General features: G+C 38.4%; 1 protein-coding gene across 1 annotated transcript; it reads right to left on the bottom strand.

Moving 5' to 3' along the window:
• Positions 1-3,522: 3,522 nt before the first annotated feature.
• Positions 3,523-22,599, bottom strand: LOC128556883 (uncharacterized). The gene is made up of 2 exons (XM_053542758.1): positions 22,331-22,599; positions 3,523-4,776 (listed from the first exon to the last, which is right to left on the bottom strand). Exons 1-2 carry the CDS (start codon positions 22,585-22,587, stop codon positions 4,695-4,697), a joined length of 339 nt encoding a protein of 112 aa, XP_053398733.1. The 5' UTR covers positions 22,588-22,599; the 3' UTR covers positions 3,523-4,694.
• Between the last annotated feature and the right edge of the window lie 3,032 nt (positions 22,600-25,631).

The raw sequence follows: 25,631 nt of genomic DNA, 5'->3' as shown, positions 1-25,631 counted from the left end.
ATTGGACCAAAAAAACATGGCCTCTTGAGTGTAAACAAGCTTATTCTTTGATTTGAGCTGATGACCTAGTTTTTGAACCTACATGACCCAGATAAAAATTCATATGATATTTCATGCACACAAACATTCTGACCAAGTTTCATGCACATCAAATGAACAAGAGTGTTAACAAGCGTTTCCTTTGATTTGAACGGGTGACCTAGTTTTTCACCCCATACGACCCAGTTTCGCACTTAGCCTAAGAATGATTAAGATAAACATTCTGACCAAGTTTCATGAAAATAGGGTCATAAATGTGGCCTCAAGAGTGTTAACAAGCTTTTCCTTTGATTTGACCTGATGACCTAGTTTCTGATCCCATATGACCCAGTTTCAAACTTGGCCTAGAAATCACCAAGATAAACATTCTGACCAAGTTTCATGAAGGTAGGGTCATAAATGGGGTCTCTAGATTGTTAACAAGCTTTTCCTTTGATCTGACCTGCTGACCTAGTTTTTGACCCAACATGACCCAGTTTCGATCCAGGCCTAGAGATCATCAAGATTATCATTCTGTGCAAGTTTTATCAAATCAAAGCATAAATGAAACCTCTACATGGCTGAAATGGCAAAAATAGATGTTGCCCCTTTCAGGGGCAGTAATTATAGAACCCATGAAGGAATCTAGCTGGTTTTCGAAAGGAACCAAGATCTTATTGTGACTTAAGTTGTGTGTAAGTGTGGTTAAAATAAAATATAAAATGTCTCTTCTATCGTGTTCACAAGGTAATAATTACCAAATTTTGGCTCTTTTAGAGGTCAATCAGGGGCCGCAACTCCTGAACCTATGATTGGATCTGACAAATTCATCATGGAATCCAAGATTTATTGTTGTTGAAGATATTTTGCAAGTTTATATCAAATCAAACCATAAATGAAGTCTCTATATGGCTGCAAAAGCCAAAATAGCTAGCTTTGGCCCTTTAAGGGGCCATAACTCTGGACCCCATGATGGGATCTGGCCAGTTTTCGAAAGGAATCGAGATATTATGCCAATACAAGTTGTGTGCAAGTTTGATTAAAGTTGATTGCAAAATGTGGTCTCTATCGTGTCCACAAGCCAAAAATAGTAAATTTTGGCCCTTTAACTCATTCTGCCCGCGCGACGCATAAATGCATCGGCCGATTGTTATCTGAATACCGCATGCCGCTTCTAGGCGGGGTTGTTATTTATATCTGGAAACTGCACGCCGCATAAATGCGTCTTTACAGTAATAGCTCTGAATTCCGCGTGATGCTTTCAGTTGTCACATTTCATTGGTCTTAAATAAAATCTTTTAGTTCTTTCTAACAAATTGGACCAATGTTTTTATTGCGTAACATTTTTAAAACAAAAATAAAACCGGATGTTGTAAAAAATACAATAATGTTTTCATTGAAGACAGCTGTAAAAGCGAGCGTCGTCCGAGTTATAATTTGTGAAAAGAAATAAAATATTTTCTTTTACATGTAAGATCTTCCACTCGTGCACACCAGACCTTACATTTTACCTATGCGATATGACAATGCTCATGTGCGTATGAAAAAGTAAAATCATCTTCGTGGGTATTCATTTATTTATTTATTTTGTTGTTAAACTTCAAAACTGTTTCTTGATCTATAGAATAAAGTGTAAATAATAACTCAACTATTTCGACAGCTTGTGTGTGATACTTTAGAAACTCTACAAAGATGTTTCAAAATTCAAATTTTCATAAGTACTTGTTTTCTGAAAATTAGTCCAAAATAATCTCATTTTCAGCACAATAGTTTCTGTCTAAAATAGTGAAAATATTCATGTATTTTCATTTTATTACATCTTCATTCTAAAAACATACACTATTTTTTATGAGAAATAACTTTATTTTGATGCGTTTTGATTGTCTGGATGCGTATAACTCAGTAAAATCAGTGTTAGAAAATGATATTTATTTATAATCATTTTAAGAATTGTTCTAATTTGTTGTTTAAATCTGTGTATGATAAAATTTAGCATTTTATAAATGTTGTTTAGCCAAAACAAAATCTGATGAGAGAATACGGTCATTTGTTTTTTGTCTTTAATTCAACAGTCTGTTGAAATGACTGTACTGCACAGCTGCATGAAATTAACATTGTTGTGTACTTCTTCAATGTACTTACAAAGAGTGCAAATTCCATACCTATTAGCACATATTTGATGTCATATGTCACTAATTAACAACAATATCCCATGCAAAAAAACCTGCAAAATCAATGTTATCTCTCAAAAAATCTCTAGGTATTCAGGGGAAGATTGTCTTATCAGCCTCCTAGGTGGCTGACAGATAAATATCAGCAGAGTAGAAGTGGAGATAACGCTTTAGGGCAGAATGAGTTAAGGGGCCATAACTCTGGAACCCACGATGGGATCTGGCCAGTTTTCGAAAGGAACCGAGATATTATGCAAATACAAGTTGTATGCAAGTTTGATTAAAACTGATTACAAACTGTGGTCTCTATCGTATTCACAAGAAATTGTGTACAGACGGACGGACGGCAGACCAAGGGTGATCACAAAAGCTCACCTCGTCACTGTGACAGATGAGCTAATAAAAACAATGTATACTAGAGAAAAAATACGGCCATAATCTGGGCTTGAACTCGCACCTCAGGGTACGCTCTACCAACTGTGCCAGCGATATTATAAAGTTCATGGTAAACAAAACATATGTATCAACTTACTCTAAAGCGATTTTTTCAGCCAGGTATGGGTTGAATATCGATATAACCCAATTGAAAGTGTATCATTCCATCACAGCTCAAAACTATGCAAGGTCTGAACACTTACTTAGTTGTCCTGCAATTATAATACATGTACAGTTAAACCTGTCTAAGTGACCTATTATAATTATGCCTACTTCTTGTCAATTCCACCCTTCCTGTGGTTTTGATCCCATAGCATTTTCCGAAATAACGCACAAGACGCATCTGACATCAGCCGAGTACCGATTACGTTCGATATGTCGAAGATTTTCCAAAGCGTAAAACGTGAATTTATCACTCAACATGCACAAAATGCAGGTAAATCATCAAACAAATGGTTGCCACAGTATATATTCCAACCTAATTTCACCTAAATTCCCGATTATTTGCCATTAAATCTTCATAGTTTCCATTTTTCGCCAAACTTTCTTCTACGCAACTGGACACTTGCAGGTGTGTATTGATTTTTCAGCAGGTAGTTGCTCCCCTTCCAAAAACCCCGTATTTTACCGTTACATTCATACTTACTGGTCCGCCATTTTTTAATGCAGAATGAGGTGAGCGGCCGACGATTTCACGGGTTGTTGGGTCATGCAGTTGGTCCGCACACCTGCTCTTTTGACACTAAATTTCTTGATTTTGCTTTGAATCTTATTTAATAATACATTTTATTGCATAATGCCAGTATTTTTGTTTTTTTCAACCAAGTAACTGGTGTCTTCTAGAGGATCAAACGAAATAAGGCTGCAGTGCCTAAAACTGATTTCTTCATCAAGAAATTTATAATACCAGTTGACATGTGTTTTTAAAAAGTTACACTATCCAGTTTGTACATCGTTATTTTACAATTCTACATACAAGTGGCTTCAGGGTGGAATGAACAAAGTGAACTGTGCTGTAAATACTAATTTTTCACATTAAACAAGACTTTCTACACATATGCAGTCAGACGGTGCGAATTAACAAGAAAGCTCTTTAGCGATCCAGACCGATGACATGACTGGTTTTATGTATGCATAATTTTCATGTTTTATATTGCTTTGTTTTAAGCATTTATATCTTTGAAGGAATGCCCAAAATATACTTTGACCTAATTTTGACCCTTGCATATGTCTGTGTTAATGCGCATGCGCGGAAGGAAGTGTTAAGGGGATTGAAACTACAGCATAACAGGCTAGTAGCCACTTGCCTTAAGTAAGCAGTCAGCAAACTTCCAAAATAGACGTTTTGTTCAAATTTTAAACTTATATTAAAAGGCATTCAGCCCTAAGCAGCTAGAATGTGAAACTCACTGCTTAGTACAGGTTTGTCTGTATTGGTACTTCAAAACTGTACACCAGCTACACATAACTTGGTGCTTAATCAAACAGAACACATTTTCAAAACTGTAACTGTAATTCGTTTTGAGATTTAATGTCAACAGTTACAGCTTTGATATTGCATTCACTAATAAAGCACTTAGAAATCTGTACAAAATCACTACAAGATGGCATACAGAGTTTAATATAGTTTCATATTACCATGGTGGCTTGATGTAACTGAACAGCTTATAAAATTCTCATAATATTTTGAAGTCATATGTTTCTGCACAAAATTCAGTGTGTGCATTTTTTAGATCCATTCATCACAGAATATCTTTTTCACAGTATACGGGTGTCTTAATGATTTCCTCTATCACAACACATATTTCATGGTATACGGGTGTCTTAAATGAATCCCTTCATCACAACATATATATTTAACAGTTTGTGTCTTTAACGAATCCCTTCATCATAGCACCTGTTTCACATTATGCGTCTTTCATATATCCCTCCACCACAACATACATATTTCACATTATTTGTCTTCCATGAATCCTTTAATCACAACCTAATAATTTCACAGCATCTATGATCAGTCAATAAGACATCAACATAATCTTGTTTACAGTGAACACTAACTGGTGCCAGGTTTCAACTTCCGATGTCAACCTCTGGTGGCTGTAACTGACCGCCAGCTGCTTTATCCTTTATCATGAGAGTTGTTTCCTTCATCCTGAAACATTTTAACAGTATAAAGTAAAATACATTATGCTTAATGAACGACAAGATAGGATTGGCAAATCCATGCAATTCATGTTTAATAATTTGCCGATCCCATTCTGTCGATCATTTCGCATGAACTCCGAAAAAAAAAAATTAATTTCCTATATTTACATTATATTTCTTTTGCATCTGTAAACAATTATATTATAAACTGAACATATTGTGATGAAAACGCCGCTCTGCAAGTGCAGTATGAATAAGGGCCAACCTAATCCTGTGGGTGGATGACTAAAACCAAACTAAGTTTCAACTTTAAGATAGAGAATTTATTTTATTTAGTATAAAGATTCACAAACGATATGATTACTTTAGAAACGTTTTTTACTTATTAAACAAAGCTTCAAAATGTTAATTCGAGTTCCAATAACAAGCTTTGGAAAAGTTTAAGGAAAGATCCTTCCAATGTTTAAAGCAAACAATAAAGTTAATATTTACATCTCCTGTCCCATCGCAAGTCCAGTGAATTTTCAGTAAAAATTAGTGTTAATAACAGTATTTAATACTATTAAATACTTTGCTAGTACTGTATTTGTAAATAAATAGAAGTTTAAATAAAAGTTTGAAACAATTTAGTTTAATGATGTTTGTCCAAAGTCCGAATGAGAAAAGCTCCTGATTGCCCTGTGCGGCTGACTATATTCAAATTTCCCCGCTCCCAAACTCGTATCTAAGGGAGACTCGCGCATCACGGTGGTACCCCATCCAATCAGCTTACAGAGATGGGAAAACCGCGGGAGATCAGTTCCAGTCATCCAATGAAAAGCCGTTCAGCCCGCTTTACCTCTTCATCCCACCGCGTCGCACAAACCTAGTGCGCTTAACTGGATACTGAAAAGAACAGCCTAACAGACGAAAATAGGGGTCTAAGGAGGCCCCTAAATACTTAGTACTGCCTAACCTAAAGATTTAGTGGTGTGACATCAGTCATTAATAGTGTTTTTCGCGATGTGATAAAAATATCCATGCGCCAACTAAAATGGAAACCCTACAAGTCAACAATGAATGAAAATAAGGAATATTTGCTTATAATTGAAAATATGGATGATACAACATCGATGAGGATCTTCTTCTATAAGTAGGTGTATGTTTCCTGGTCCATATATCGCGTGGTATGAGTATGCAATGTGCATAAAGTGTGTTTAGGTCTCATGTTTGATTTTACTTCCTGGTTCCTAGAAATGTAACACGAGATATTTTCTTATGTATTGGTGATATAGAGTATCAGGAATGAACTACAACAGCAAATTAATACGTCCTTACGATTGTCATCAAATTGAATGACATAATTTAATGTGACATATCCAACATGTCCAAATACTGTGAACTCAAAGGTCAAGCATGGCAGTTAGAGATGGAATCCAGGTAGACATTCTGACAGCACTATTCTGCCTGTGGTTCGACCCCGCTCGGTGCTGCTTCAAAAAAAATGTGGGTGGGAGGGAATCTGAATATCCGAAGTGCATTCTGATTTTGTGCCATGGACTTCTTGCACAAATGAACCTCATATTACACTCCCCCCACCTTTGTAAAAAAATAATCCTCCTGGATTATCAGCATATATATAACACATTGAACAACACATTAAACATTTCCATACATATAATCTCAATAATCTCAAATATAATCTCATAGTTTTTTTTTTTTTTTGGTTTTTTTTTTTTTTTTTTACATTACAAGAAAATTTTAATGCAAATATACAAATCAGAAAAGAGTAACATTACAAGTCAATCATCGGCCTATTCACTCTAAAGCAACTAGATTTTCACTTTTACCCCACCCATATCTAACACGTTCATAATTGCATCTGTGTCTGTCCACCGTTCGGCCCTTTCCAAAGCTTTTACAATTGACCACGCTTGTCTGGAGTCTGATATTTCCCCTTTAGCTATTCCTCTAAGGTAGGAGAAATTATACTGACGGATTTTATCAGGTATTCTTTCAGCCTCATTGTTGCTAACGGAAGGTTTGTCTTGGCCGTCCAACATGAGGAAGGAATATTTGTCAAAAAGTAACTTTTTAGATATTGTGGGAAATTCAGCAGTATTTTTTCGTTCAAGAAATAATGCCATTTGCTCCATTGCAAATAGGCGATTTTCTGGGGTAAGTTCCCGCCAATTACGAGGGGGCCAGGTCATTTTATGTTCAAACGCGTCAATGTCAATTTCTCGGGACCATATCCTCCTAGCTGGAGGGCACAGGGGCATTACACCTGTTGACAAAAGTTTAAAAGCTCGGTGGCGTAGTGTGGATTCTTCATTATTTGTGACAGATGAAGAAGTCCCGGACGAAGAAGAATCTGACGAAACTGAAGAATCCGAAGTGGAATCTGTGTCTTCAGCATCTACCTCTGAACCTACTCTCACGTGTCTGATGTCTCTTTTTATATCGGCCTTTCTACTTATATCACCCCTTTGTGCCCCTGTAATTACACCACTGCTTCCACATGCCTGTTCTATAGTGTCCACCTTACCATTCTGAACCCCATTCTCTACCATCCCTGTCCCACCTTTCCCAGTTTCTTTATCTATCATTTCTATCTCGCCGTTCCCTGTTCCTCGGTTATCCTTATCCATAATACTTACTATCCTATCCACTGCACATCTGGTTTCAACTGAATTTAATTCCCGTTCGACAGTCTTCGTGCTTAGAACTGGAAGTATTTCTCCTGTCACAGGATCTAGCGTGAAAGGTGCATCTCCCTTTTCATCCAGCTTCTTTGCTGTGAATGTTTCTGTCTCTTCCTCCCCCAGCTCACAGGGAAATTCAAATTCATAAAAGTCTCCTTTCATTGTGATTCTAGTATTTTTTTCGTCCTTTTTCGTCGTATTTTGTTCTTTATCTGTGTCATTATTTGAGGTCTTCAGCTTTTTTTTACTTCCTTGAACGGTTTGCGTACTTTGTCTTTTTTCAGGTTTTCCCTTTTCATTGGTTTTATGTGGTGTTTGATGGTCTGTCATGTGTTTTCGTCCTTCGTTTTCACTTTGTTTTTCACTGTTTTCTTTGTCTTTGTTTTGGGACTGTCCACTGTCTTTCCTCTTTTTATCATTATCCTCTAAACTCATTGACCGTCTTCCTCTTTCTTTCCCTTTAGATTGTTTTTCACCCTCCTTCCATTCCCTGTTTATTCTGTCCAAACGTTCTTTTCTGTCATCAAACCCATCCGCCCACGTACGAACTTCCTGTCGGATGGAAAAGGCTAGGTCACTATTGTATGGTGTTACAGAATCCACTGCTTTCGCATATTCCAATGGACTACGTGCCATGTAAAATCCGGCTTGCCTGGAGAACATTTCCCTGGACTTCCATGGCAAATCATTGTGAGCAGTCCTCACGTGAGATTCTAGGTCGTTGACCCTTGTATAGGGTTTTTCCACGCCAAAACACCATGGACATAAAACTGTAAGCACTCTGTGTGCAGGACCAATCATATGCTGTTTCAGAGCGCCCCATGTCCGGAACATACCGTCGCAAAGTGTGCAATCAAACCTAAAAATAAATGGTCGTGTTAGTCATGTTAGTCTTTTCCCGAGTTTCCATGTTTATAATTTATTAGTTTTGTTAGTGACAAAGAAAAGATTAAAAAGACTTTGCCACCCACAGGAGTCACGAGGAATATTTACCCGAATCTCCAAAAAAAAAAAATATGCGAGGAACTTCCAAAACCGAACAGTTTTGTCTTCTGGTATATATATCCTGTAGAAAGAAAGAACAAGTCATTTTACACAGGTGTTGAGCACTTTGTTTTATTGTTACACATTTACACATGTTTACATTCAATATTGTTACACTTTTACTATTGTTGTTGTTATACATTTACTCTTGTTGTTTCACTCATTTACACTTGTTATTGTTATACTAAATACTCTGGTTTACTTCATATAAATAAGACAACAGGTACATTTGCATTGTTTATTAAACATCATTGACAGTACAAGGGTTATCGTCCAACGTTACATGTTACATTTCCAATTGAAATTCAGACATATTTGCTAACATTGTCGCTCCTTACGTATCCAGTTAGGCACCTTATTCCCATAGTATGGATACAATCTGTCAACATGATAGGCTTTTGGTTTTCCTTTGCACGTTCTCTTCACCATACATACCAAATCATCCACGGTCTTTGTTACTAGAAACGGCCCCTTCCATTTATTCACCAATTTAGAGCTGATTCCCACTTTCCTTGTAGGATCATGCAGCCAAACTAGCTGCCCTTTGATGTAACCTTTCCGTTTCCGAGACTTACTGTCATAGTGCTTCTTCTGATACCTTGCAGCGACCCTCAAGTTCACCCTCGCTAAGTCATGACACTTCTTCAGTTTGTCTTCAAGGTCCATTACATATTCACTGGAGTCTGCAAACTCCATCTGCGCCTTAGGTCGTCCCACAACTGCTTGCATTGGCAGCGTTACCTCGCGGCCCAGGACCATCTTGTTTGCACTAAGCTTTAAACTACTGTGAGGAGAGCTTCGGTATGCCATCATCACCATTTGAAGGTATCTATCCCAGCAATCAATCTGCGAGCTACAGTACGATTTAAGCATCGATATCAGTGTCTTATTAAAGACTTCCACTAAACCATTGGCCTGCGGCCGAAGAGACGTAGCATGTGTTTTCTCAATGTCCAAAAGTTCACATAATTCCTCCATAAGTCGTGACTCGAAGCACTTCCCCTGGTCAGTGTATATCTGCAGCGGCACACCATATCTCGTTATGTATGTGTCAACAAGGGCCCTGACAACCGTTTTTGATTCTATGTTTGGTATAGCTACGCTTTCCGTCCACTTAGTAAACCAGTCAGCCATTACGAGGATGTACTTATTACCGGAAGTGGTCACCGGAAGCGGCCCAAGGATATCCATCATAAGTCTCTCTCCAGGTTCCCCAACAACATACTGTCCAAGGGGTGCTTTATTTGCTGTTCTTGACAGTTTTGCTGCTGCACACTCGTGGCATTCTTTGCAATATCTCTTAATCGTATCTACCATCCCTGGCCAATAGAATGCTTGTCTGATTTTCCCCAGTGTCTTTTCTATACCGAGATGCCCACTGCAAGGCGTGTCGTGATGATATCTTATAACATCACGTTGTCTGTCTTTGGGTGTTACCAATTGGTAAAAATGATCGCCGTCGTCTGTGTCAAATTTTCTGTACAGCAAATTTCCAACTATGTCTAGTCTATCCCACTGCCTCCATAATGTTTTCAGGTGTGAGGAATTTGCTGAAATATCTGCCCAGGTTGGTCGCTGTTTGCCATCTTGCAAGTCTATCTTGATCTTTGCAATATCCTTGTCTTGCTCCTGACTTAACGACACATCGATGGGGTCCCATCCATCTAAAAGAAATTGATTGCTAGACAGTCTTGATGATGCCTCATTCGTCTTACTTCTCGTGATAGCTCTGATTGTTTCCTCGGATGTCTTTTCAAAAGGTCTTGTTGACGCTTCAAAGTCAATCTGAAGCTCCTGTTGACGTTTGCACGATTTGCACGGCATTCTCGAGAGAGCGTCAGCATTAGAATGACTCTTTCCACTTCTGTGTACCACCCTCAAATTGTAAGTGTTTAATTCTTGGAGCCATCGTGCGACCTGTCCTGTGGGCACCTTTAGCGTCCGCATCCAGCTGACAGCGGCGTTATCAGTTCTTAAGAGTACTTCCTGTCCATAAAGATAACTATGAAAATGCTTTAATGCCATAATAACTGCCAAGAGTTCCTTCCGAGTTATACAATAGGCTCGTTCATGAACGTTCATCGATTTACTCATGTAGGCAATGACTCTTTCCTTTCCGCCTTGCACTTGGCTCAAGACAGCACCACATGCAGAATCCGAAGAATCTGTGTCAAGTATAAATTGTGAACCTAACACTGGATATGCAAGTACCGGTGATGTAGTAAGCGCACATTTGAGTGTATCAAAAGACTTCTGGCTTTCTTCTGTCCAATTGAATCTATTGCTTTTCTCACAAAGTTTGTGCAACGGTCTTGCAACCTCGGAAAATCCTAAAACAAACTTCCTATAATAAGAGGCCAGTCCAAGAAAGCTACGCACTTCTTTACTGTTCTTCGGTGTTGGCCAGTCCTTAACAGCTTTGATCTTTTCTGGGTCTGTTTCTATTCCTTCCTCCGAAACAACATGCCCAAGGAAATGTGCCGATTTTTGGAAGAAGATGCATTTGGATGGCTTAAGCTTCAGTCTCGCCTCCCTCAACCGTTGAAAAACATGCTCTAGTCGTTCGAGACATTGATCCACAGAATTGCCTGGAGTTATGATATCATCCATATATAATAAAGACTCGACCCATTGTATCCCTCTTAGAACGGTTTCCATTAGCCTTTGAAAGGTGGATGGAGCATTTACAAGCCCAAATGGCATGACCCGGAAGTGAAACAGTCCTTGCCCACTTGTTGAGAAAGCTGTTTTCAACTTGTCATCTTCCTCCATCTCTATTTGCCAGAATCCGCTACAGAGATCCATCGTATTGAACCATTTAGATCCTGACAAGGCATCAAGGCAATCATCGACTCTGGGTATGGGGTAAGCATCTTGGACTGTCACTTCATTAAGTTTACGGTAGTCGATACAAAACCTAGTAGAACCGTCTTTCTTTGAGACCAACACTACGGGAGATGACCAAGGACTATTGGATGGCTCTATAACACCTTTTTCTAACATCTTTTCTACCTCCTCCTTCTCAGTTCCGCGTTTCCCATATGGTTGCCTCCTTGCTGGTTGCCGAATTGGATACGAGTCCCTTGTGTTTATTTTATGTTTCACCATGTTGGTGCATCCTAGATCGCCTGAATCTTTTGCAAAAACGTCCTGGTAATTACTTAGTAAGGTTGCAAACTTCTCTCTATCAGCATCCTCCAAATGCTCTTTTCCTAAGTCAAACATTGATTTCATGTGTTCTGGCATAGAATCTTGCGCAGACTTCTTCATATTTCCGTGAAAAGTGTCTGTCACGACTGAACACATTTCCGATTTTCCATTGACTCTATCCATTGTAAATCTATCTTCAAATATTGGATGACAACGACCAATTTCTTTACCCTCTTTAATTGTATAAGTATCTTCAGTTTCGTTTATAACCCCTATAAATAATTCGTTACAATGCGGGTCCAGTATTCCCTTGATGACCTTCATGTCATTCAATTGATGAGTTTCCATCTCACCTACAAATGCGACTTCTGGTAAGAATTCTGAGCTTGGTATTTTAACTGGCACCAGCATGCAGGTTTTAGCAGGTATCTCTATTTCCCCTCCAACAGTTACACGACACACTCTATCAATAGACTCCATTGTTTGACATTGAATTGCATATCCATCTTTTGTATTAAGTTCCATTCTCTCCAGATTCCATTGAACTATGTTTTTCATAATGAAGTCCTGTCCTAATAGTCCGGGTAGAGATATGTCACATACTATAATAGTGGTTCGTGCTTTAAAACTTCCAAAATCAATGTCCGCTTCTATTAAGCCATACATAGTGATGTTTGTTCCATCAACTGAATTTACGTTGATATCTGTCATATGCAGTGGGTATATTTCTTCTCCTCCACATGTCTCGAATGTCTCTCTAGATATCAGGGTTGCAGTGGACCCACTATCCAACAAAAAGTGTATATCTACGTCGTTCATTTTACCATGAACATACAATCCATTATCCCAAGAATACTCTGTGCTTCCCACTTTACCTATTCTTGGTGGTGTTGCATTCTGCTCTAGTGTTGCTTTATAGTGACTAGGTCGATTTCCCTTCAACTTCCCCTCCGTCATCTCACGACCTAACGAGATGACGGCTTGAAGTTTTCCTGGTTCCTAGGGCGAGGCATGTTTGGTTGTCTATTCTTTTGTGGACATTGTCTCCAAAAATGACCCCTTGCCCCACACGTGAAACATGTTTTGTCTGCAACTGGTGTCTTGCCAGCAGCTTCAAGTTTATCCAGGCGTACTTCTATCTTCTGAATGGCTGATGTTAGTGTCTTCATGTCTAACATATCTCTAGATTCAGCAGGTTTCTCGTCCTTTGACCTCTCCATAGCTACACCCCTTATCGTCCCGACAGATGTGTTTGCCCTACCCAGCACGTCTTCATAGCGTTCAACTATTTCTACAGCTTCCCGGACAGTTCTACAGCCTCTATCCATTAGCCTGCACCTCATTTCCGGCGAAAAGCTCTTATAGAAATGTTCTAAAGCTAACATCTCCTGTGCATCCGGGCCCAGTGACACATATGCCTTTTGAGCGTACATCCGAATTTCATCCCCAAAGTCGGCAACAGTTTCATCCTTCCGGCGAGTCCTAGTCTGAATCCTGGACAACCATCGATTTGCTTGCCTTCTATTGCCAAACCTTTGTTCCAGGTTAGCAGTAAGTACCCTATATGAGCGCTTCTCATGTTGAGCCAGGGAACTGTAGTGTAGCCTTGCTTGTCCTTTAAGTGAAGTCGCGAGGTACAACAGCTTCTCTTTGTCAGACCAATCTGCAAGCTCTGCACAGTCATCAAAGTAAGCTTGATACAGATCCCAGTCTTCTTCACCCGTGTAAGGATCTGGTCGAATGTTTGGTGCACTGCGCCTGAAGTAACGGTCCCTAGCTATGTAAGCATGATCTCCCTCATCTCTACGATCATCATCCCCGTCTTCCATTCCAGGATGATTCATATTAAAATTAACTTCTGAATCCGAATCCTGCTGTTCAGCCATAATAAGAAGATATATGAGCTATCTTTTAAATAAATGAAATAATATGAGCTTTCTCTAAATAACAAAACAAAAAAAAAATAAATACTGGACTTTACTATGTCTTGTAGATAAAAAAACAATGGACCAAGAGTGTGACGTGGAACGGGTGTCCTAATCTGTATGGTCGCTCTTGGACTTTTCTAGACAAGTCCCCTATCTAGATCAAACTGTTCCAAAGCCTCCAAGCACCACAATTCCTGTTAGAAGAACGGGTGTGCGGCGCCGAAAGGGTGTGCGACGTCGTAAGGGTGTGCGGCACGGAACGGGTGTGCGGCGCCGAACGGGTGTACGGCACGGAACGGGTGTGCGACGCTGTTTGGTCCCTCTTAACCTTTTCTAGACAAGTCCCCTGTCTAGACCAAGTTTTCCAAAGTATCCAGTCGCCGAAGGCCTTGTCAGTGGTCAGCCGTCTGTTGTCGCACGGGTGTGCGACGTCGATCAGATGTCCAAAATGTCCGAGTAAAGGTCCGTAATTTCGAAAATATATCAAAATCCCACTTCTGACACCAGTGTGATGAAAACGCCGCTCTGCAAGTGCAGTATGAATAAGGGCCAACCTAATCCTGTGGGTGGATGACTAAAACCAAACTAAGTTTCAACTTTAAGATAGAGAATTTATTTTATTTAGTATAAAGATTCACAAACGATATGATTACTTTAGAAACGTTTTTTACTTATTAAACAAAGCTTCAAAATGTTAATCCGAGTTCCAATAACAAGCTTTGGAAAAGTTTAAGGAAAGATCCTTCCAATGTTTAAAGCAAACAATAAAGTTAATATTTACATCTCCTGTCCCATCGCAAGTCCAGTGAATTTTCAGTAAAAATTAGTGTTAATAACAGTATTTAATACTATTAAATACTTTGCTAGTACTGTATTTGTAAATAAATAGAAGTTTAAATAAAAGTTTGAAACAATTTAGTTTAATGATGTTTGTCCAAAGTCCGAATGAGAAAAGCTCCTGATTGCCCTGTGCGGCTGACTATATTCAAATTTCCCCGCTCCCAAACTCGTATCTAAGGGAGACTCGCGCATCACGGTGGTACCCCATCCAATCAGCTTGCAGAGATGGGAAAACCGCGGGAGATCAGTTCCAGTCATCCAATGAAAAGCCGTTCAGCCCGCTTTACCTCTTCATCCCACCGCGTCGCACAAACCTAGTGCGCTTAACTGGATACTGAAAAGAACAGCCTAACAGACGAAAATAGGGGTCTAAGGAGGCCCTAAATACTTAGTACTGCCTAACCTAAAGATTTAGTGGTGTGACATCAGTCATTAATAGTGTTTTTCGCGATGTGATAAAAATATCCATGCGCCAACTAAAATGGAAACCCTACAAGTCAACAATGAATGAAAATAAGGAATATTTGCTTATAATTGAAAATATGGATGATACAACATCGATGAGGATCTTCTTCTATAAGTAGGTGTATGTTTCCTGGTCCATATATCGCGTGGTATGAGTATGCAATGTGCATAAAGTGTGTTTAGGTCTCATGTTTGATTTTACTTCCTGGTTCCTAGAAACGTAACACGAGATATTTTCTTATGTATTGGTGATATAGAGTATCAGGAATGAACTACAACAGCAAATTAATACGTCCTTACGATTGTCATCAAATTGAATGACATAATTTAATGTGACATATCCAACATGTCCAAATACTGTGAACTCAAAGGTCAAGCATGGCAGTTAGAGATGGAATCCAGGTAAACATTCTGACAGCACTATTCTGCCTGTGGTTCGACCCCGCTCGGTGCTGCTTCAAAAAAAATGTGGGTGGGAGGGAATCTGAATATCCGAAGTGCATTCTGATTTTGTGCCATGGACTTCTTGCACAAATGAACCTCATATTACAATATTTTGTTGTGTTTAACATTAAAATTCAGCTTCCTGGCCATTCTGTTCACCAAACAGAACAACTGCGACATCAACTAAGGAACATTCTCCCAGACTATACGCGGACGTTGTCAAAACAGCTGCCCGTTATCATTAAGCAGCCTTATCAAAACTTTGGTGCCTTTCCTTTTGCTGTTTATACAAAATGAATGTCATAATTTATAATGGAAAATAATGGGGCAAATGTAAATATAATCAATTGGAATATTTCTGTAGTAATACAAACAAGAGCTGTCTGTAACAGACATCCCAACTCTCCCGATCCGATCGGGTTTCTCCCAATTCTGGTTGTAACCCGATCACCCCGATCAGAAGTCTCAATCTCCCGATTTAAAAAAAACAACAACAAAACAACATAAACAACAAAAAAAAACACAAAAATTATGAAATAATCCACTTCTTTGCGCCTATCTGATACTGTATCACTACTGACGAGTCTGTAAACAACAGCTTTCAGATATTTTCGCACCTTATTCTACCCGTGCTGATTATTGTTTATTACACGATTTAACAAAGCCAGGTGTTGATTAATGTGTCACAATTGAAATTAAAATCCAGACATTAGATATCTTATTAAATTCAATCAAATTTAGATTAGAAATTATACTGGCTTTACCTTTTTCTGTAACTTTTTTGAAATCGAAAGTAGATGGTCGCCGAGTCAACCTGCTAGGTTTTAAAAAACATTTCTCTTAAATTATTTTGATAAGAGGAAATGTCATGGTAAATTTTAATATCTCTTACTATCAAATGCTGTTAAACTGTCTTTGCATCATAACAATTTGTCAAACACATCCTTTTAACTGGAGATTTAGGCAAATCTACGAAAGTGTAACATTTATTATACCCGGACATTCAATTTTGGATAACAGAATTTTGATCAATAAAAGTATTTGAGCCAGGGGTTTTAAATACTGGTTGACAGGGATGAGAATCAAACAGTAAATTTTCTATTGCTTGAACTTTTATTCTTTTAGCTATATACATTTTATTTTTTCAGTTCTAACAGCTGTACTGTTTGTCATGTAAAATTCACCTGGGGAGTCTTCTTTCCAACAAAAGAAATAAAAGTGCAGGTTTAATTCTCAGTGGTGTTTTGAATTTAGACATAGTGCTTAAAGTGCCATAACTATTTAATTTTGCACAGAAGGCTTCATGTATTATTGTTCCAAAACATTAAAAATGCATGAATAACTAGAAAATGCTTTTGTAAAAAAGCGCATGTCTCCCCCAATGCAAAGTCCTATAGGCAAGAAGTCAATAGGGGTCAGGAGCAAAAATCAAAGAGACACTGATGGTTGGCTGCAATAGGGATCATCTACTTGGCATGTCCAGTCATCCTGCTAAATTTCAACACTCTTGGCCTAGTGGTTCTCAAGTCACTGTTCAGGCTCCTGTGATCTTGACCTTTGATCAAGTGACCTCAAAATAAATAGGGGTCAACTACTCTGCATGTCCAGTCATCCTATTAAGTTTCAACATTGTAGGTCAAGTGGTTCTCAAGTTATTTCCAAAAAATGATTTTACATGAACAGGCCACTGTGACCTTGACCTTTAACAGACTGACCCCAAAATCAATAGGGGTCATCTACTCTGCATGTTCAATCATCCTATGAAGTTTCAACATTCTGGGTCAAGTGGTTCTCAAGTTACTGATCAGAACTGGTTATCAATATACAGGCCCCTGTGACCTTGACCTTTAACGGAGTGGCCCCAAAAACAATAGGGGTCATTTACTCTGCATGAACAATCATCCTATGAAGTTTCAACATTCTGGGTCGAGAGGTTCTCAAGTTATTGATTGGAAATGGTTTTCCATGTTCAGGCCCCTGTGGCCTTGACCTTTAACAGAGTGACCCTAAAATCGTTAGGGGTCATCTACTCTGCATGACCAATCATCCTATGAAGTTTCATCATTCTGGGTCAAGTGGTTCTCAAGTTACTGACCGGAAATGGTTTTCAATGTTCGGGCCCCTGTGACCTTGACCTTTCACAGAGTGTCCCCAAAATCGTTAGGGGTCATCTACTCTGCATGACCATTCATCCTATTAAGTTTCAACATTCTGGGTACAGTGGTTCTCAAGTTATTGACCAGAAATGGTTTTCAATGTTCAGGCCCCTGTGACCTTGACCTTTAATGGAGTGACCCCAAAATCGATAGGGGTCATCTACTCTGCATGTACAATCATCCTATGAAGTTTCAACATTCTGGGTCAAGTGGTTCTCTAGTTATTGATCGGAAATGGTTTTCCATGTTCAGGCCCCTGTAACCTTGACCTTTGATGGAGTGTCCCCAAAATCGTTAGGGGTCAATTACTCTTTATGACCAATCATCCTATGAAGTTTCAACATTCTGGGTCAAGTGGTTCTCTAGTTATTGATTGTAAATGGTTTTCAATGTTTAGGCCCCTGTGACCTTGACCTTTGACGGAGTGACCCCAAAATCAATAGGGGTCATCTACTCTTCATGATCAATCATCCTATGAAGTTTCAACATTCTGGGTCAAGTGGTTCTCTAGTTATTGATCGGAAATGGTTTTCAATGTTCAGGCCCCTTTGACCTTGACCTTTGACGGAGTGACCCCAAAATCAATAGGGGTCATCTACTCTTCATGACCAATCATCCTATGAAGTTTCAACATTCTGGGTCAAGTGGTTCTCTAGTTATTGATCGGAAATGGTTTTCAATGTTCAGGCCCCTGTGACCTTGACCTTTGACGGAGTGACCCCAAAAACAATAGGGGTCGTCTACTCCAGCAGCCCTACAACCCTATGAAGTTTGAAGGTTCTAGGTCAAATGGTTCTCCAGTTATTGTTCGGAAATGAAGTGTGACGTACGGACGGACGGACGGAAGGACGGACGGACGGACAGGGCAAAAACAATATGTCTCCTGGGGGAGACATAATAAGATATAGACAAGTGAATTTTTTAAGGCTAGTGATTTTATAAGGGCAAATAAGTTTATATTATCATTAGATTTGTTAAAAGCTTCGTTATCATGAACATAATTACCGTGGTATAAAATCTCCCACTTGAACACCTCAATCTCCCACTTTGGAAAGCAAAAACTCCCACTTGGCATTCAGAAAAAGTTGGGATGTCTGCTGTAAGACAGCGCGCTCCACTATTTGACGATTTGACAGTAAAATGAATTTATGTCTCAAAAAGAGACCTCTACTTTGAAAGGAAGATACACCAAGATATAAAAAGACCCTACTACTCAGAGGGGTTAAAGGTCAAGTATGGAAGGGGTACTGACATTCTTTATTTTGATGGAATTAAACTAGTGGTATATCAGAAAAAACAGTCCAAGAAACTACATGCACATAAAGTATAAAGACTTTGATAAACTCAAATTATATTTCTATTTAATTTTTATTTATTTTATTTATTATTATAGCAGAAGATGATGATGAAGATATATTTTAAGTTTCAAGTCATTATCTTATATGTGAAGTTACAGTAAGATATAAGCAATAGTAATCAAATGCCATTAACACTTTTCAAGTTATACTCCGGACAAAAGTGCAACCATTTGCTCGCCCTTTGGGGAGCATAAAAATCAGTCATTCCTTACTGCAAAAAGCCTAATATGATAGTCCCAAAAACTAATTCTACATCCTTTACCAAATAATCTTTTTGCATTATCATGCAGTCATACTTAATCTAGCAGACATATTTAACAAACTCTGTATCCTACAGATTCAACATGTATCATTTTGGTTTTGATATATAATATTTATTTTTGAGTGTAATAATACAGCCTTTAAGTACTAAAAATAAACTACAGAGTATAAATAACAATTACAGTAACTGACAATCTGACCATCAGCACAGAATCTTGTGTTTATGGTGATGGAAAAATGAAACAGTACAGAGAATAGGCAAGCAAGGAAGACTGCGGTGATGGAAAAATGAAACAGTACAGAGAATAGGCAAGCAAGGATGACTGCTATATTTAGATACTGTTGATAAATCATTAACTTCGGATATAATACTACAACCTGAACTGTCATGGCTCTATGTTCATTATATAAGTCACAAATGTCTTTTGTGCAAACCTTGAAACAAAATCAGCAAATGCAGGGCTGGAAAAACCAATTCATGAAACAGATCTTGCACCATTAGTGAACCCTTAAATGGGTATCTGTGCCTGTACCTGGCAATTTTAGCCTGTGAAATAGCTGTGTTTTAAGAATGAAATTATATGTAAAATTATCTTTTTGAGAAAATCAATAAGGAACAATGGAAACTAGAAATATGTCCATGGGACACAGATGCCCCCACTATATGACAAAGGACACAAATTTTTTCTTAGGGCAGGGGCCATTACTCCAACAATACTGAATGAATCCGGATGCAAAACCCTAGGTGCACAACTGCACATGCTGACCAACATTCCTGTAAACTTTGGTGACTCTATGCGCGACACAATATTAAAATGAACAATTTTTAACTAAGTCAGGGGCCATAACTCCTACATAACTGAATGAATCCGGACGCAAAACCCCAGGTGCACAACTGCACATGCTGACCAACATTTCTGTAAACTTTGGTGACTCTAGGTCAAATACTTCTGGAGCTACGTGCCACACAACATTAAAATGACCAATTTTTTACTAAGTCAGGGGTCATAACTCCTACAAGACTGACTGAATCCGGATGCGAAACCCCAGGTGCACAACAACACATGCTGACCAACATTCCTGTAAAGTTTTGTGACTCTACCTCAAATACTTTTGGAGCTAGGCGCGACACAACACTAAAATGACCAATTTTTACAAAATCAGGGCCCATAACTCATACACGACTGAATGAATCCAGACGTGAAACCCCAGGTGTACAACTACACATGCTGACCAACATTCCTGTAAAGTTTTGTGACTCTACGTCAAATACTTTTGGAGCTAGGCACGACACAACATTCTCTGAAGGACAAGGGCAAATCTATATGCTCCCCACCCCGCAAAGTGTGGGCATAAAAAGCCATCTGGTTCCACCAGAGATTAAGTATACAGAACATGTCATCTTCTTTTACTATAATGTAAATCTTTTTCACTGCATGAATTTTTTCTACCAAATCAGTTTTCTTGATTCTAGAATATGGAGTAAGGTTAATTTAGTATTCTGTAAGATAGCAAAGTTATTAAATTATCTTTTTGAACATTTCACTAAATATATGAATTTTCTAGTGTTTATCTTTGTACATATAGCAATCTTAAACAAGCATAAGCAAACCATACATATATGGGTGTTTATTCATTTACAAAAAATGAGTAAGACAAGAGGGCCATGATGGCCCTATATCGCTCACCTGTTATCATTGCACTTAAGGACAAGTCTTCAAGGTCAAAAGATCATAATAGAAAAAAATATAGTTGAAATTTTCTTTAAGTAACTTTAAAAACAAGATTTGAAAACTTTTTGTAGAGGTCCACTAGGCAATGCTACATGTCAAATATCTAAGCTCTTCTGGTTTATTTTTAGAAAATTTTGAAGATTATTCTATGTACAATCAAGTAACCCCATGGGGCAGGGTCAATTTGACCCCAGGAGTCATGATTTGAATAAACTTTGTAAAAGTCTAATAGGCAATGCTACATGTCAAATATCTAAGATCTAGACCTTCTGGTTTATTTTTAGAATTTTTTTTAAAGATTTTCCTATGTAAAATCAAGTGACCCCTAGGGCGGAGTCAATTTTGACCCCGGGGGACAAGGTTTGAACAAATTTTGTAGAGGTCCACTAGGCAATGCTACATGTCAAATATCTAGTCTCAAGGCCTTCTAGTTTATTTTTACAAAATTTTTGAAGATTTTCCTATGTAAAATCAAGTGACCCCTGAGGCGTGGTCAATTTTGACCCAGGGGGTCATGATATGAACAAATTTTGTAGAGGTCCACTAGGTAATGCTACATGTGAAATATCTAAGCTCTAGGCCTTCTGGTTTATTTTTAGAAAACTTTTGAAGATTTTCCTATGTAAAGTCAAGTGACCCCTAGGGCGGGGTCAATTTTGACCCCCGGGTCATAATTTGAACAACTTTAGTAGAGGTCCACTAGGCAATGCTACATGTCAAATATCTAAGCTCTAGGGCTTCTGGTTTTTGAGAAGAAGATTTTTTAAATATTTTCTTATGTAAAATCAAGTGACCCCTGGGGCGGGGTCAATTTTGACCCCGGGGGCCATGATTTGAACAAATTTTGTAGAGGTCCACTAGGCAATGCTACATGTGAAATATCTAAGCTCTAGGCCTTCTGGTTTATTTTTAGAAATTTTTTGAAGATTTTCCTATGTAAAATCAAGTGACCCCTGGGGCGGGGTCAATTTTGACCCCGGGGTCATGATTTGAACAATTTTAGTAGAGGTCCACTAAGCAATGCTACATGTCAAATATCTAAGCTCTAAGGCTTCTGATTTTTGAGAAGAAGATTTTTTAAGATTTTCTTATGTAAAATCAAGTGACCCCTGGGGCGGGGTCAATTTTGACCCCGGGGTCATGATTTGAACAAATTTGGTAGAGGTCCACTAGGCAATGCTTCACACCAAATATCTAAGCTCTAGGCTTCTGGTTTTTGAGAAGAAGATTTTTAAAGTTTTTCCTTTCGGTTGCCATGGCAACCAGTGTTCTGCATGGAATTCAATTCTTTGAACAATTTTGAAAGGGGGCCATCCAAGGAACATCCCTGTGAAGTTTCATCAAAATTGGCCTGTTGGTTTAGGAGGAGATGTTGTTTAAAGGAAAGTGTGGACGGACGACGGACGGATGCCGGACGGTGAGCGATCACAATACCTCACCCTGAGCACTTTGTGCTCAGGTGAGCTAATAAAAAAAGAAACAATTCTAATCTCCTTACATATTATGAATTCTGGCCACAGTATCTTTAGTTTCCATGTGGGAAATGTCACAGTGTAGACTGCTATCTCCAAGGAATGTTCCTCCAAATGTTGGTGTACTGGATCGCCTAGCATCATCTTCTGTCTCCATGGCAAACGTGTCCTCATTAGCCGACATAATTGTTCCCGCTAAACCATTATTAACTCTTCTGATTGGTGAGTAATTTAAAGAGAAATCAGTGTTTTCTTTTATCTTGGCTTTCTGACTGTCTGACATAGCCTTCAACTCCTCAGCTGTAATAAATATCAACTAATTATTTAAGACAAGAGGGCCATGTTGGCCCTAAATCGCTCACCTGAGTCCCATTACTTAAGTTTCATAATGATAGTTGTGTAAATTTATTTTGAAATCAGGCCAGTGGTTTGTAAGATTAGGTTTCAGAGAAGAAGTTTTTCATGTTTTTTCTATAGAGCTCTATGTAAAATCAAGGGACCACAGGGCGGGCCAATATTGACTCTGGGATCATAATTTGAAATCCAATAGACAATGCAACATGCCAAGTACCTAAGCTCTAGGCTTTCAGGTTTCAGAGAAGAAATTTTTTTAAATTTACAATATATCCATATAGGGAAAATAAGCCCCGCCTTTTCTGAAATAGAAGTGCTTATGCAATTTTGGTAGAGGGTCACCCAGAGATCATTTCTACAAAATGTATTCTACAAAATGTATTTGAAATCTGGCAGAAAGTTTCTGACTGAAGATTTTTAAAGATTTTCCTTTCGGTTATCATGGCAACCACAGTTCTGCATGGATTTTAATTCTTTGGGCAATTTTGAAAGGGAATCACTCAAGGATCATTCCTGTGAAGTTTGGTGTAAATCTGCCCAGTGGTTTTGAAGATTTTTGAAAATTTACAATATAGCCATCAATGGAAAATAAGCCCCTCCCCCTGTGGGCCATGTTTTTTACCGAAATAGACCAGCTTGAGCAAATCTGGTCGATGGTCACCTAGACATTTCTACAAAATATATTTGAAATCCAGCTGACAGTTTCATGGCTATCATTCTGACAATGACTTGTCAGTAAATAAATGATAAACATTTTCATTTCACTCATATCAAATAACAAAGGTGTTCATATCGACCTGCTCAATGAACAGGTCATCCTAAATGGTATGTAGCTGAGGGTGTAACACATTTAGTTTCAAATTCTTTATTTAGGTTATCACTAACAAATATCTTAAATATTTATTCATTCCAAAAGTTAATGATTTCAGAAATAATGTGAAATCCATGATTCTTACCTTAATACAGAAGTCTAAAAAATAAATGTACCATCTCTACAAATATATAGACTTAAAATCTCATTAGCTCATTTCAAACTGTAAGCTGAGATGCTAATTTAAAGCAAGTGGGCCATGTTGACCTTATGTCACTTATAAGATGTAGATGCTTATAAATGTGAGTAGGACAGCTCTCCAAAAACTTTGTAGGAGTGAGTCAAAAAGAACTATAAATACATCTATATAGAAAAAATAACCTAACATGAAACTACAAGTTTGTTAAGATCCCTACAGTGATCTACATTTGTGTAAAGTTTCATTATGATACATCAATGGATAACTTAATGAGGGAATCTATGGCTTGTAAAGCAATTAAAGGGCAATAACTCTGAAGTTACTGAAGAGATCCTGACAAAGGATACCCAAGCACCACCGCCCTATATTTGTGTTAAATTTCACAAAGATCCATCTTACGATTTCTTAGTAATGTGGGAATTTATTAAATGTAAAACAATTAAAGGACAATAACTTTGGAGTTACTGAAGTGATACTGGAGTGTGCACCACCGCCCTACTGTGATCTACATTTGTGTAAAGTTACATGCAGATCCATTCACAGACTACTTAGATTTTAAGAATTTTCAATTTCAGACTGGCGCACTCATGAACAGCCGGACTGACAATGCCAAATCTATATACCTCCACCTTTTACAGGGGACAATATAGCCCCAAAACAACTGGTTTTGCAAGAGAATAATTAAAATATTATTGGCCATTAATCAAGCTTGTAAAAGATCTTGAGGACATAAATTATAGATATTTTGTAAGTTTCATACAGTTGAAATGAGGTCCTCATTAACAGATTTCAATGAAATAATAGAGCTCACAATAACACACCTTTAAACAAGGTGTTCAGCTGAGCTCAGAGCTCTCTGAGGGAGTAAAAAAGAAATGGAGTGGACGAGAAATCTCACTGTGTGACCTTGTCCTTGAAACACCAATGTCCAACATCACATCGAACATTTATTTAAAGTAATATTAAACTTGTTCAATGGATAAGAAGCATACCAAATTCCTGCATATCATGGTATGACCATAAAAATTAAACACACAAGGCTGAACAGTGTGATCTGCAATCCTGTATCCTGTTATTCTGGTACCGCTGTTCTATCATTCTATATTGCTATCCTACCATTGCACATCCTACTATCCTGTTATCCTAGTATCACAATTCTACCATTCTAATATTGCTGCCCAACCATCCTACCATTGCACAACCTACTATCCTGTTATCCTACCATCACTATTCTACCATTCTAATATTACTGTCCTACCACTGCACATCCTACTATCCTGTTATCCTATACCATCACTATTTTACCATTCTAATATTGCTGTTCTACCATCCTACCATTGCACATCCTACTATCCTGTTATCCTAGTATTACTATTCTACCATTCTAATATTGCTGTCCGGGGCCTCTGTGGCCGAGTGGTTAAGGTCGCAGACTTCAAATCACTTGCCCCTCATCGATGTGGGTTCGAGCCCCACTCGGGACGTTGAATTCTTCATGTGAGGAAGCCATCCAGCTGGCTTACGGAAGGTCGGTGGTTCTACCCAGGTGCCCGCTCGTGATGAAATAATGCACGGAGGGGCATCTGGGGTCTTCCTCCACCATTAAAGCTGGAAAGTCGCCATATGACCTACCCGTCCCTAGATTTGCCACCTAATGCCACTCCTTGCCACTTATTTCCATGAAAAACGGGTGGCAACTGGTGGAAATAAGTGGCATTAGCTGGCGTTTGGTGTAATTCAACTCTTTTTGCCACATAAATGGTAAATTTGCCACCAAAAGCCACTTTATTTTGGTGGCATTTAGGTGGCATTAGGTGTAAATTTGAACATAGTTTTTCTTTATGGTGGCAAAAAGGGGGAAATTGGTTGAAAGTAGAACATAGTTTTTTTTCATGGTGGAAACTGAGTGGCGTTTAGTGGAAAATAGGGACTTAGAAAATTTTCTTGGTGGCGAATAGGTGGA

This window comes from Mercenaria mercenaria, chromosome 5 (assembly GCF_021730395.1).
Source record: "Mercenaria mercenaria strain notata chromosome 5, MADL_Memer_1, whole genome shotgun sequence".
NCBI classification, from domain to species: domain Eukaryota; kingdom Metazoa; phylum Mollusca; class Bivalvia; order Venerida; family Veneridae; genus Mercenaria; species Mercenaria mercenaria.
This window is presented reverse-complemented; position numbering and strand designations above follow the sequence as displayed.